The sequence below is a fragment of the Durio zibethinus genome, chromosome 9, assembly GCF_047325235.1.
Source record: "Durio zibethinus cultivar Kanyao isolate XHJ-2024 chromosome 9, ASM4732523v1, whole genome shotgun sequence".
Taxonomy (NCBI): Eukaryota; Viridiplantae; Streptophyta; class Magnoliopsida; order Malvales; family Malvaceae; genus Durio; species Durio zibethinus.
The window spans coordinates 4,929,560-4,944,773 of record NC_143170.1 but is presented as its reverse complement, the minus strand read 5'-3'; the positions used below and the strand labels follow the sequence as shown (position 1 = coordinate 4,944,773).

The 15,214-nt window shown below is 32.6% G+C and overlaps 1 protein-coding gene across 1 annotated transcript; it reads left to right on the top strand.

The window, feature by feature from the left end:
- The first annotated feature begins 3,505 nt into the window (after window positions 1-3,505).
- LOC111308514 (uncharacterized) lies at window positions 3,506-9,752 on the top strand. Its single transcript, XM_022906868.2, has 6 exons — window positions 3,506-3,925; window positions 5,612-6,151; window positions 6,428-7,024; window positions 7,547-7,777; window positions 8,129-8,190; window positions 8,653-9,752. The coding sequence occupies exons 1-6, from the start codon at window positions 3,571-3,573 to the stop codon at window positions 9,118-9,120; spliced, it is 2,253 nt and encodes a 750-aa protein (XP_022762603.2). The 5' UTR covers window positions 3,506-3,570; the 3' UTR covers window positions 9,121-9,752.
- Window positions 9,753-15,214: the final 5,462 nt, after the last annotated feature.

Sequence of the window (15,214 nt, the reverse complement as noted above, 5' to 3'; positions counted from 1 at the left end):
GTCCAAGAGAATGTAAGGTATTCGACATCGGCTACATGGGATTCTCTCCCACTTGCTAAACTACATCCCTATTAAGGCCCCATCGACTGTTAAAAAAAATTGGCTTAGTACCTAATTCTTACCCTCACGGAAGTAGACACGATGATTTACATATTTGTATTACATAAAATATTAAAATTTATATATTTATATTATATTTTATATAAAAATTATATATTATAATTCATATTTATATAAAAATATAAAATATAAATTTTTTTATTTTATTAAATTCAAATAATAATTATTAAAATTTTAATATATATCTATATTTATTTATTTAACTTCTCTTTGACATAGATGTTTGAATAGGTTCTAGTTTCCAGTTGAAAAATGAAAATAATATTTGGAAATATTTTGCCAAGTTGTTGAACTTGTGAGAAACCTAGCTGGAAAATGGACGTAAAAATGACAAAATGAAAAGTGATTTTATGGAGAGAAACAGAATAGAAAACAAAATAGCATAGTGCAAGGATGAGAGTTGCTGTGCGAAATAACTTCATTCAAGCACAGCAATGATGCTTTAAATTGACTAAGCAGCAGTGATGGTAACAATGGGTAGTTGCCGTGCAAATCTCGCCATATCTTTAAGTTTCTGATACGGATTTGGCGCTTTGTCTTTAAACCAAAGAAAATGCATCTTGTAATTGATTAGTTTTTGTTTACCTTTTTCATATACAGAATTTGATTCGTGATGATTATAATTAAAAAGTAAAATTTTAATATTTTCTCAACAAATTATGCAATTATTAACTATTTTTTGTAATTATTAAAGAAGATTGAGTACTCTCTGGCTTCCCCATAGTCAAAGTACAATCAACCCCATTTATTAGATCTTGCCATTTGCAAATTCATTCCATATTATTTCGTACGAAACAATATACGTCATTCTCTAACTCATCTCTACTAGGATACTTTCAATATACGTCAAATGCAAAATTTATTTTTTATTTTTATCAAATTTATATATAATTTTATATAAAATTTTAATTTGTATCATTTCTTTTTTTTTTTCATTTTTGTTCATATCATATCTAAAAATACTAAATCTACTATTTATGATTTTAACAAAAATTGCTCCTATGTTCATTTCCAACACTATTAAATGAAGTTCAACATTACCTTATAAAATAATAAATTTACAACCTCTTTATTGCTAATAAGAAACAAAATGATAAAAAAAAAAAATGGAAATCAGCTTTAAAGTTAAAGTTTTCGAATTTAAATCTCGTAACTAAAAAAATGATAAAATAAACCCCAAATGTGAACGAGTAATTATCCACCAACAAAAATAAAGACTGGCAATTAATAATACTGGTGGAATTTAATATATTTCGTTGAACTCTGCAGTATTTGGTCAGAAATATCATAATTCAGAAGTCACGTTTTCCTGATAGAAAGCAAAGAAAAAAAATGGACCGCACATGAAGCGGAGGGTTGTCAACTTCACATTTCCAGGCTGTAGGAGTAGGACCACGTAGTCGTGTACACATGGTGTTAAGAATCCAGCGCCTCCTGGTTGAGGATCTTGATACAGGATGCTCTCCAGTTTTGTTTTACTTTTATATATATATATATACACACACACATACGTGTATGTGTGTATGGGGTCGTAGTTTCATGCAATTTGTACACTGCATTAAAAAACGGAAATTATTAAATATATTGATAATTAAATTTTTTAATTTTATAAGTGGATTAACAAGATGATATATATATTTCTTAATTAAGGTAAGAAAAAAATTGAAAAAAATTTGAAAATTGATTTAAAATTATAATATTTAGTTCAAATAAATTTTTTTATTCAATTTAAATTAAATTCATATATTAAATATATATTTTAAGTTTTGATCAAATTTCGAATCGAAAAATAAAAACAAAAAAAATCAAACTGAATCGAATTATTTTTATTAATTTATATATATTTTAAAATTTTATAAAATAAAAATAATTATTTTAAACCTAAATTTACTTAAATATATTAAAAATTATATTAAAATAATATATAAAAACAAAAATTTAAAATTAATAAATAAAATAAAATGAAATTTGATTTAAATCGAATCATATAAAAATTAAATTTGAATTCGAATCAAATTTTAAAAATTTATAATTATATGCATTATCCGACTCAAGTCCTATCAATTTTAAACATTATCACATTTACTTTTAATATATATTTAATAAAAAAAATATTTGATATACTGATAATTAAGTTTTTTACTTTACAAGCAATGTTAAGATAGTGACACTTATTTTATTATTTTAAATTATTTTTAAATTATTTTTTAAATATAATAAAATTACATGTGTTACTATTTTAACTTCACTTATAAAGTTGCAAAACTTTATTATCAATATATTAAATAATTTTTATTAATAATTTAATTTAAAAAATATAATATATGTCATTCTGTTTGTAAATTTACAAAATTCTATTGAAAATGTATGAAATCATATCTCTAAAAAAATTTGTATGATTAAAAAAAATTATAATTATATTTATCATCATTTATTTATATTAATTATTTTAAAATAAAAATTTTATAAAATTCATAAATATTATGATGATAATGAGTACCTATAAATGGATACACTATGTTATCCAATTTGATTAAGTGGGATTAAAATATTTTATAATCAGATTTAAATAACAAAGTTATTACTAGTCATGAGTTTGGATAATAATCATAGGATATCACTTCGATTATAAATAATATTTTAATATATATATATATATTTATAATTTATTTATTATTAATATAATACTTAATTAAATTAATTTATTAAGTATTGTAATTATGATTTTTAATTTTAATTTATGAGGTAATTTTTATTTATAAATTTATTTTCAATAAAATATATTAAAATTAATTTTAGATTTGAGTTTAAAATTTAAAATTTAACTTAATAAACAAATATTTAGTTGATTCAAATGATTAAAGTATATTTTTTATATTATATAAATAAAGTTTGAGTTAAAAAATAAATATTTATCAAATTTAAATAATTTAATAAACAAATTAAATAAAAAATAAATATTTTAAAATTAACAAATACCCTATCAATTATCATTTCTAATAAATATCTCAAATATGAAAATATTGAAATTCAGCTTGAATCATTATTAAATGAACTTGATCTTAAATTCAATAAATGATAACAATTAAATCAAATTTGTGCGAATAAATAATACTAAGCCGCCGTCGACCAGACCTCATTAATTGCAGCAGTGACGTAAGGTGTATGTGCACGCAAGTGGAGGATCGTGCTTTTTATTTTTTTGTTTTGTTCATGCGTCGACGTTTTACAAAAATGATCTTCTCAACGGCTAGCTAGAACTAGGTTACCAAACTTTAATTTCTCATTAATTTAATCATTTATTGGTATAGTACAAATATATAATACTACCACTAGTCTTTTTATTGATGTATAAATAAAGGTGGACATATGGTAGCCGAAAGCCGAAACAAGTGAATAGTGGCGGTCGGGCTCTTACTTTGAGGACTTGGAAGTGACGGAGATAACCACATGGAGCAACAACTGGAGTCACGGTCATCCAAAACAACTTTGTGGCTTGACAAAGATGGAGAGGAGGAGGAGGAGGAGGAGGAAGAGGAGGGCGTGAGCCTGTTAGCCAGGCACTCAAGGGATCCAACCAAAGTAGATGGAGCCACTTCTACTTCTTCTATTACTATTAATGGTGAGCTTGAGCCTGCCCCTGCCAATGGAACTACATCTGAAGACCATGAAGAGGACAAAGGAGCAGCAACGGCAGATTACAGTCGCCGAAATGAGGAGGTGGGCGATGAGAATGAGGAAGAAAAAGTTGCGAAGGGGGAAGGAGATGGAATTGGAAACAGTGTTTACTTTGACAAACTTGAAGGTACTCAACTTTTCCATAACCATTCTCAATACTTATCAATGCATAAATATTAGTATCATATTACTATATAACTTTTAGATTGCTTTCTTTTCTTTAAATCTCACACTTATTCCAACAATGGGTGAATGATCCCAGCGAATCTCTTCTCCTTCCCCCTTTCTTGAACTCTTACATTCTTCAATGTTGACTCTTCTTGCTCACTGCTCAGTGTATGCCAAAAGGAAAAAAAAAAGCTACCTTGCCATTATTAGCAACTTGGAGCAAGAGTATCATGTAAAAGTTAAGGAGGACCACCAAGCTTTCGTTTCTTTTTTTCGATCATGCCTGACAGTTCAACCTTCACATTTATTCACAGTTAAAATTTCTGTTTTCATGGCATCAGTAATTTCCTCACTGCCAATGTAACGGACACCAGAGGAAGTAAAGAATTAGTTCCCAAGATTATTGAAATTTTGCATAATTAACCCTTTTTTTTTTGTTCAATTAAGTTGTTTGACCAAAGCTAATTGAAGTGCTTGTGCAATTGGGCTTGCCTCTTAATGTAGTCTATAAAAGAATAAAGCAGTCAACATTGTAAGGATTTCCATTGAAGATAGCTCAATATTATAACTCTTATTGGTGTTTTAAGAGCTTCAGTGTATCCTAGTGCTGCCATTACTATTTGTTTATTGTTGCTAGATGGTGAAATACTACCCTAATCAGTCAATCTAAAGTTTTAACTTTTTTTACATTCCTCTCCTGAATTTTTGTTTCCAACAATTCATATCTTTCAAATGTTCCAGCTTCTGGTATAAACACGAGTACTTAAACTTAACCAACCATTTTAAACATGTCAAAATCAGTGTCATCTACGTTCTCTTTGAGATCACTTTGATTGGAAATTTTTTTTGTTTGTATTTTATTCTCTTACTTGTTTCATCCTTGTGATCCTCTCTTATATTGGTTATTGGTGAGATGCCGTTGCTTTTCCTTGTTGTGACTGAAGGAATATGGAAATGTCGCCATTGCAATTGGACCCACCAAATTGGAAGTCCTTGCATACTTGATGTCCAGAATCCTAAGGGGTACTTGCACATGGCGATGGATACGAAAAATTTAAATCAATGGGGACTGTGTTTCACTTTAGAAACTAAAGGTCAGTTGATGCCAAGATGTCATGCATGGACGGTAGCAGTGGCGGTGGTCAAACTGTGACAGGCTGAACCTTGTCAATGGATTATTGTAGTTATTTGTGGCTAGCTGTTTTCTTTCATTATAGGTTGCTGGTGTTAGTGTTCATATCCATCTAAAACACTAGTAATAATAGCCTTAGAAGTGGACCAGTTGCTTTAATTTGCTGACATTTGGGTATCTCTTCTTGGATAATATATTCCTTGATTATTTTGTCAAAACTTTGGTTTAGAAAGTTGTACAGATGCTGTGTCTATGATTTTTTTTTGTCATTGCTGGCTGGTAGTATCAAACTCTGAATTTTTATTGTGTTTAGATACGTAAATACTTCCCTTTCCATCTATAAAATGTGAATGCTGGTTTAATTCTAATATTCCAATTATCAATTGTTAGTTCTAGGTAACTAAATCAGGACACATTTTTTGTACATCTTTATTCAAATTGAAATGTTTTTTAAGATAAAAATATTAGCCTACAGTTTTATAACAAAGTGTTTTATCTGCTGCTTGGTTGCAGGCATTGAATCCATCCATAGAAATTCTGAAACGCAATCTGACATTCCAAAAATCCTGAGCTTGGAAACCAATCATCAACGGGTGAAAAATGTACAGGATCAAAACATTTTTCGTTTGATCCCAGCACCAGTCGAACAGTTGCATGAAGAAACAAATATGAGTTCTAAGCATTTCTACAATGCAACCAAAGCTGATGTCAGTGTTGACTTAAGTGGAGAAACTGAGGAGGTTTTGATGGAATTAGATGTTGAAAAACAAAATACACATGATTTGATCTGTCCAAATTGCAATGCCTGTATCACACGTAGGGTTATCCTTCGCAGAAGAAAGCCAAAAATTTCAAATAAACACCACAAACCAAAGCCTGTGCAAAAGTTGGATCTGATTCCTAATTCTGTGGGTGACGGCCGTGGTGGTGACACACCTGAAATATATTCAAATGTTAGTCCAACACCAGCACCTGATGAGCAAAATAATGGTACAGAACAAGAACAAGAAGCATTCGGGTGCACATCATGCTACAGCCTTTTCATCCCTATAGGTATTGTGTTTCTTATGCTGCATGGAGAGTGAATGCACTTAATTAATCGTCTAAGTATCTTACTAATCATTGGAATAATAGCAACTAAGGATGATAGAAAGATCTTTACATATGGTAGTAACCTCACATGTATGCAATGTCTATTTTGATGCATGCTTGAACTTATTTGTTAGTTCCTTGGTATGAGTTTCAAATCAAATATATTTATTTTAATTTGACAATTTTAAATCATTACTACCTGGACTTGAAACCTAACTTATTCTTTAATTCTTGAAGGAAATGGTTGTTTCAAGATCTTTCAGTTCTTCAGACATGGGAGGCAGACTGAACAGGCTCCAAGTCTGCAAGATATAAGCCAGAGGGAAAGCATACAAAGTCCGCAACAGATAAGCCAGAGGTCGAACACTCAGAGCCCACAAGAGAAAAACACAAGTGAAAATATACAAAGTCCTCATGAGATAAGCCAGAAGGAAAAGACACAAAGTCCTCAAGAGATGAGCCAGAAGGAAAAGACACAAAGTCCTCAAGGTATAAGCCTGAATGATACCACTCAAACTCCTCAAAAGGTAAGCCACGATGAAGATACGCAAAGTCCTCAAAAGAGAAGCCACAATGAGAATGTGCATAGTCCTCAACATATAAACTATAATAAAGATGCACAAAGTCCTCAACATATAAGCCACAATGAAGATACCCAAAGTCCTCGAAAGAGAAGCCACAATGAGAACATGCATAGTCCTCAAAGTCCTCAAAAGAGCCATGATGAGAACGTGCATAGTCCTCAAAGTCCTCAAAACAGCTCTGTACTTGACAAGGTGAAATCTGTATCCAGGGAGAAGAAGCCAGATGCTGTCATGTTACAGAAAAATGCTGGTATGTGCATGTTTGGGGCTAAGCATGGAAATAGATGACCAGGTTTTCTTGAAATTGTGGAGATGTCCAATGGTTTGTGTGCGGCATTTCTTTGGACATAATTTTATAGCTAAACCTTCCTTTTAATATTTGCTTTATGCAGAATTGCTTTATGCATTGATAATTAGACAAAAAAAATTCCTTTGCATCTGACAAAGTGTTAATCACTTGATATGACCTGCTCTTTCTCAACATATGAAATGGAAGTTTTTAAGCTCAATAGTAATTCATCACCATCTTTATCTTTTGAATTCATAAATTTCTCTTTGAGATGATTAGTCCTGTTAAATGAGTGTTTGCTCCTATAGTGGTACTAACCACTAAATATATATGCCCTTTAATTGAAAATTAAACTTTTTAAGTTTCATTCTTTTAAACAGACTCATATACTTGATCATTGTAAATTGTAATGCAATCTACAGCATGTTAGATTCGTAGAACTTCTGATTTTTCTGCATCTTCTGCGATTGCAATGTCTTGCAGGGAAGAATGAGATAGTAGAGGATATTGAAGCAGGGGTGCTTGAGCCAACATTTTCCCCAAGGACGGAGGTGGTACCTTTGTCTCAAAGTAGAACTCAGGATGAAAATAGAGGTGCTGATGGTCAAACTCATGAATGGGAAATACTAAAAAGCATTGTCTACGGTGGATTAATTCAATCAATCATAAGTTTAGGTGTTGTGTCTTCTGCAGCAGGTGCTGGTGCTGATACACGTAAGTTTTCTCTCTTTTTCCCCTCTCTACAGATTACATCAAATGGTTTTAACAGATGCATATTTAGTCACATTCTCTCATCCCTTATTATCATATATGTATCCTAGAGTTTTTCTCACTTCCAGTAAATTATTTATAACAGCTCCATTTCCTAGCATTAAGAATAAAGAACAATTTACAGCTGAAATTTTATAGTGGCTCCACTTCCTTTCATGCACGTACTATAGCTGACTTTTTTGAGGAGTTATGCCTGCTTTCTGATTCATTGGCCAAGCATCCCCACCAGAACAGACAAAATAATTGTCTTTATGCTTTTATCATTTACACAAAGTTTTTGCTTTGTCATTGCAGTGAATGTTTTGGCTTTGGGAATGGCAAATCTAATTGGAGGGCTTCTTGTCTTTATTCATAATGTGAGTTTTTCTTCCTGATGAATAATATTTGTTGGTTAGCATGATCCATGATAAAATTGAAAGTCGACTGTTGTTGTGAACATTTTCATCTGTAAATGTCTCCAAGTGTTTTACTGAAGATTGGACCTGTTAGTTTCACTTGAAATCTGAAACCTACAAGTGTAGGATAGATTTTTTGAATTATCACTTTCCTAACAGGCACACTCCTGAACATTCAGTGCTCTCCTTTTCTTTTTTTTTTTTTTTTTTCATTTTAGTGTTTTGTGATATGCATTTTCAGAGTCAGACACTTTTGCATAGTTAGATCTTTATTGATTTCAGTACTGAACTGGCTTGCATACAGATGCTTTAGACTTTTTATTTACATCTTTAACCATAGCTATGTATTTTAGAATTGACAAATTTCTCTCACTTGTATTTTATCTCATTTCTAGCAACTTGACTTACAATTAAACTTTTCAGCTTAGAGAACTGAAAAATGACCAACCTCGTGGAGATTCCACTGAAATCAACGTTGAGGAAGACCGGTATCAAGTACTGCTAGGACGGAGACAGAATTTTGTATTGCATGCGACTGTAGCTATTCTATCATTCCTCATTTTTGGCTTGGTTCCTCCTGTTGTATATGGCTTCTCATTTCGCAAGAGTGATGATAAAGACCTCAAGCTTGCAGCAGTTGCGGGTGCTTCTCTAGTATTTATCATTTTGCTTGCACTTGGTAAAGGTCATGTTAGAAAACCACATCGAGCTTATTTCCGAACTGTATCATCCTATGTCTTCCTGGGGATTACGGCTTCTGGCATCTCATATGTAGTTGGTGAAATAATCAAGAAACTCCTAGAGAAGCTTGGTTTATTTGATTCAAGTTCAGCTGTTAGCATGCCATTTTTGGAGACAATACCATTGGAGGTGGGACGGGCATCCTATTGAAGTTCTGGAGTTGAATTCCCAAACATTTTGAAGAAAAAGGTGATCCGAATAAATGACGCCATGAGCATCAAATTTCAATTAGTCGTGTTACTTGTTTTTACCTGTTCTCTGGAATCTCTATACTCTATACGGTACCTTACATTTAGCTTTGAAGCAATAGAGAAACTTGTTGAAGAAATTAGCAACATTTCCTTCAGATTGATGGAAATTGAGACTAAACATTCTAGATGTTTTGGATTTTATATTGCTGTGCTTGTGAACGTATTTTCGAGTTTCTTTTTGGAGGGGTTGGCGATGGGGAATTGTCAGTTGAGATTTGGAAGACGAAGATAATTTTTATCCATCCTGTAATGGATCGTGAGAATGGTGATGGAAAGTAAAGCGCCTTGATCAACTCTTCAGCTCTGTTCAGTTTTCAAGTCCTTCAATTTCAAGGTATCTAGCCTGGTTTGGGCCAATTTACTCGCATGGCCTGGGAAGAGTAGGCGAGTCAATTCATCCCCGGGTAGCAGCTCCTACACAGGAGATGATAATATCTGGAATGTTATATGGCAACCCAAGGTTCCAAATGTGGTTAAACCTAATTGTTTGAACAACATTACATTACATGATATAATTGGAACTTTGCTGAATCTTAGAAGAGCAAGCTTGTCCGAAATGATGCCTTGTACGATTTTAAACAAGGACAGAGATGTCCCAAACACATTCTTGTCCTGAAACCACAGAAAAAAAAAAAAAAAAAAGAAGAAGAAGAAGAAGCAAGCACCAACATTATTTAACCAAACTGTAGGGCGTGGACTTGTAGTCATATGGCCCATTATTCTCCAAAGCTATATATTATCCTTACCCCACACAATCAAACCATGATGTATATGCTTTCAAAGAGAGACATATCACATTAGAAGAGAAAAGCCATACGTAAAAGTATTTGACTTTTCCCTTCCATAATGATAAGATCAAAAGCTAGCGTCGAAAACTCCTAACCTGCCGTGTTGCTTCAGCCTCTTCCTCGCGGAGCTTGACGAGAGTGTAGGTGCCAGAACCAACCAGGGCACCAAGAATGGGTGCGATCAAGTAAATCAATGCCTTATAGGGTTGACCTACGCCTATCTGCTTTATCTATGTATGTCTCGAAATTCTGATTATACTTTATACAACTACATAGATTGTAATTTACATCAGAAATAGATTGGAAGTGAAAAGTTTACTGAGCGTTGATGCTTTTACTATCCGTGACAACTTGCAACGGACCTCAAGCATCACAAATAATAGAAGGGCGTACTGCAACTCGTTTGGCTGATGGCTATAGCTACCAATGTTTTCCAACTTGTCACTACAGTAGGGAAACACACTTTAAAGGTTGTTTCCCTACTGAAGTGATATATATATATATATATATATATATGGAATAACAAAAAAGTGCAGGTATATTGAGTTTATATTTTAATAAAATATTATAGGAAAATTTTTTTATGGTTTTTTCTTATAATGTAATGAGCATTATTAATATACATATGTATATATATGGATGTGGAATGACAAAAAAATTGTATGTATATTGAGTTTATATTTTAATAAATATTATTCGAAAATTTTTTGATTGTTTTTTCTCATAATGTAATGAGCATTATTGAAATAGTTGGTCACAATCAAAATTCATAAATACAGGTATTCATGTTCAACCCTTGAATAAAGTTGCAAAAAAAAAAGTGTAAAAGAAGTTTTAAAAAATCTATCTAATACCATTTGACATTTCTTGATCGTTAAATTTATACATTTTGTCCGTACACCAAAGTAAAGTAAAATCTTCTTGTTATTACTACTGTTTGGTTAAAAACATATATCCTACGTGATGAATTTGTTTTATGGAGGAAAGCAGATATGGACATGTCTAAATTTAGCACTTGTTTTCCCTCAAAAATGTCCAATAGTAGAATGAATCTATTGTGTCTTCAATATGTTGGCTTGCACCTGGGATCTCTACTCCAACTGCCAACTATCTCTTACTTACTACCTTAATTGGTTAAAAGCTCATGTGGCCAAATGGACTTGCTCTGTTGCCTGACTTGGCCAAATGGAATTGTGGCGAGTCCTTAACAACAAAACAGAGAAGGCCTATGAACTTTCCTGGTTATTTTCTATATGTGGAGGAGTTCTTTCCCTTGCATGAAACAGAAGGAACAAGAACATTATGTTTTCACATTAGATAAACACGAGTTCTCGGATGTAAATTTATGTTGACTAGCTGTTAAAATGAAGGAGATGCTATTGCAATGGCTGAAGATTTATATCTTTCTTTTGGCCATTCGTTTGGTTACAGGGTATTGAAATCCAACAGTTATTAGGTGTCCCTGCATGCTTAGTTTTCTACGATTCTGCCTTGCATCATAGGTTTTTGTGCTTTTGTAGTGAGCATTTTAGGACTTGCTGGGAATTTCGAGTGTATTTGAAAGTAGGAATCTTCACTCCGGCTAACTGGCTGATATTTTATGAATCATAATTCATAAGCCACTAATAATATATGTAGACGAAACTGTAACTTCCTAGTTGAGACCCATTAATTAGAACTTTGGTTGATTCAATTAGATGGGACATGCACATCTAAACATTAGTTAGTTGCATTCAAGTGACTTTCCCTCCCTTCTATTTTGGGAAGTTTTTCTTTTTCCTATAATATTATACAATTTAGTGTGAAAAGTACACAAGTTATTTTAATATTCCATTGGGTTTTCTTCTCTTTTGGTGGAAACTCAGGCAATGGCAAAGTTGCTATTACTCTTTCTTTTAGGGAAGGGGTGGTAAAGGGCGCTGATGTGAATCTGTATTTTCTGGCATATTTACTTGTTTGTGCATTTTGTAATCGTGACTGCCTAGGTAGGATTTTTATTTTTTTTTTACTAGTGAAAAAAACAAATGTGTTTTGATCGTATTGTGATCAAATGGAGTGAGTCCCCTTCTAATTTATATGCACGAGTATTCACATTTTTTGTTTATTAAAGGGAAAGAATAACTAGGGACTCGCAGTGAATCTGCTGCTTGTCTATGTCAATGCATATAAAAAGGCAGAAAATTTTGGAGAAAGACAAATATAGATCTGATATCTGAATCTTGAGGTCTGGTTCTGCTGACAATCCTACAGGTCTCAAATTGCAGATCTAACCAACCCTTTGAAAATATTCTCTCTTATGTTACTCAGTGTGACAGAGACGCAGCCCATGTAAGATAATTCTTTTGCTTCAATAATACGATATTGTTGATTTTCAACATCATAATAATTTATGAACATTTGGGGCATTGTGTCAGTTGCAACTACAATTGCAAAGATTAAATCTCTTCATTCATAACGATCAACTTCCTCGCCAACAACTGTATAAATCTCTTCATTCACATCGGTCCATTTCCTCACCAACTATATAATGATATATTGATAGAGTGTTAAAATCTGAATTCTTGTGATTTCTTACTTAATTTTTGATAACTTTAAATATAAAAAAATTGTTCTATTTTCTTTACTTGATTTTTTAGATGTCATATTTCTTCTTTATTGATTTATGGTCCACGAAGTGAGTATTAGATCTTCAAGGAGAATACTGTTAGTGTTAGAGGTATTTGATGGTAAAAATGGTATAGCAATCTTTTTTCTTTTATGAAACCTTCAGCAGACAATCAGGAATATTTTTATCATTTGTACTAACCTGACATGTCAGATAATCTGATATATTTAGTATCACATTAACTCGGCACTATCCTTATTAATTCTCTAATGGTCCTCTATAGCTTACCTATAAATTTGAAGGTTCTGACACCATTAGTTCAGTCAACTCCTTTTCTTTCCTATCTACTTTTTTTTTGACCTCACTTTTTGTGATTTATACGTCGGAGTGCAAATGCAAAGAACACACCTTGCCTTTACCTCTAATTGCCCTTATCTTCTGTCTTTCTAGAAACACCATGAGATCAGAGCTCGGTACAAACATTCGGCGCTTTAGGTAGGAGACCTTTTTTTCACTCATTAATGGAGCACAAAGTAATGATGCCACGGAAAAGAACCTTGGAGGAAGAAAAGATGGTTGAAACAGAAACCTATCATAGCCAACATTTTGTCTGACTTGCCCAACCATAGGCGAGATCGATCATGAAACAATTTAAAGCTTTGACCGAACAAATACAGGCTCTCAAGCAGATGTTACAAACTATAATCCTACCATAAGTTTTGAAAGTGCTTGACTTAATCACACCCGATGAGTTACAGTTAAACAACTTAGCTATAAAGAGATGGAAGCCTCTTCGACCTCCAGAGAAGAGGAGCACACAACCCCAGCCACAATTTAACACAGGCTACAACCTAAAAATCTATATCGACAAACTTTGAACTCCAACCAAATAAGGACTTCGAAGCTCAGATGCAGGTAATAGAGAAAAAGCTGAAAATGAAAAGTGATGGCATTCGAGGATGAGCTTAAGTTTTTGGAGACCTCACCCTTCACCGAAGAAATTGACAGAGCCATACCTCCCAAAGGATTTAAAATGTCGACTTTGAAAACATACGATGGTACTTCTGATCTTTTTGATCATTTGAAACTTTATAGGACTAGCATGATGATATAAGGCACATACAAAGTTTTGATGTGCAAAGGCTTGGCTACCACACTGAAAGGCATAGCTTGGTCTTAGTACAGTAGCCTAGAACTGAAGTCAATCACTACGTTCAAATAACTTAGCCACTTTTTCCTGTTCAGGTTTATGAGTAGTCGAAGAGCGAAGAAGACGACTCTAAGTTTGATGTCAATCCATTAAGGTCAGAACGAATCTTTAAAGAGCTATGTTATATGTTTTAATGTGAAAGCTCTGCAGGTTAAATACTTGTAGCAGACAATGACTGTAACTGCCCTTACAAATGGACTCTTTGACAAAGAGTACCATATAAAGTTAAATTTGTTGCTAGAATCGTTTAAAACTCCAGCTGACTTCTTATTGATAGCCAAAAAATAAATAAATGCTAAAACTACAATAAAAACTAATCGAAGTGAAAGAGATTCATTCCTCCTTTCTGACGGTCGAGGTAAGAGAGGCTCATCCTCTTTCATTGGTCATAAAAAAAGCAAAGATTTTTACAATCCTTTCCTAAGAGGAAGATGATATAGAGCTACAAGCCCTAGTAAAGAAAGAAGTTATACTGCACTGAATACCTCTTGAAAGAGGATTTTGATGCAAATTGAAAGAAATCCTGACCTTAAATGATCAAAACCACTGAGACAGAATACAATGAGGGATCCGACTAAAAGATATACCTTTCATAGGGACATAGGTCATAACACTAAAGATTGCATCGACCTACAAAATAAGATTGAAGCTTTGATAAGGAGATGTTAACTGAAAAAGTTTGTAGAGTAGCGAAGACAAGGCTAGCCCAAAATAAATTATAGATAATGCCGAAGAAAAGCCATTCAAGGCAGAAAAAAAAGACTAGAAAAGAGAAACAAGAGAAGACAAAAAAGATAAGGCCAAACAATAAGAAGGCCAAACTAATAATAATAGGCTAATTATTAGGGTGATTAATGTAATCACTGGGGGTAGCTTCACTTTGATCAAGAAAAAGTTTAACCTATGCATGGTTATGATGGTAGGCTGGTAAAAAGAAAAAAGATTGGAAAAATGGGTTGATCTTATTTAGCTTGAAAGATCTTGTAAGAATCTAACACCTACACGATGATGTTATAATAATTATAGCCTTAATGTATAACTATGTAGTCAAAAGAATCCTATTTGATAATTGGAATTTAACCGACGTCATATACTACAATTACATAAAAAAAAATAAGAATTAGTGAAGATCAGTTGAAGCCGATACTACAACACTTATGGGTTTTAAAAATGAGTAGGTATCAGTAAAAAGAAACGATCAAATTTCTTATCTCCTTAGGGACTAAACTGAAGACTATCACCTCGATTATAGAATTCATGGTTATAGACCTCCTATCAGTTTATTACATGATATTGAGTTGACTTAGCTAGTCTGTTATGTAGCTTATAGCTCAATTCTCCATTTGAAAGTAAAATTTTCAACACTCAATGGGATTATAAGGGTCCGAAA

Coding starts and splice junctions, on each gene's coding strand:
- LOC111308514 (XM_022906868.2), top strand. CDS start 3,571: ATGGAGCAACAACTGGAGTCACGGTCATCCAAAACAACTTTGTGGCTT. Junction 6,152..6,427: donor CAGCCTTTTCATCCCTATAG/GTATTGTGTTTC, acceptor TAATTCTTGAAG/GAAATGGTTGTTTCAAGATC. Junction 7,778..8,128: donor AGGTGCTGGTGCTGATACAC/GTAAGTTTTCTC, acceptor TTGTCATTGCAG/TGAATGTTTTGGCTTTGGGA.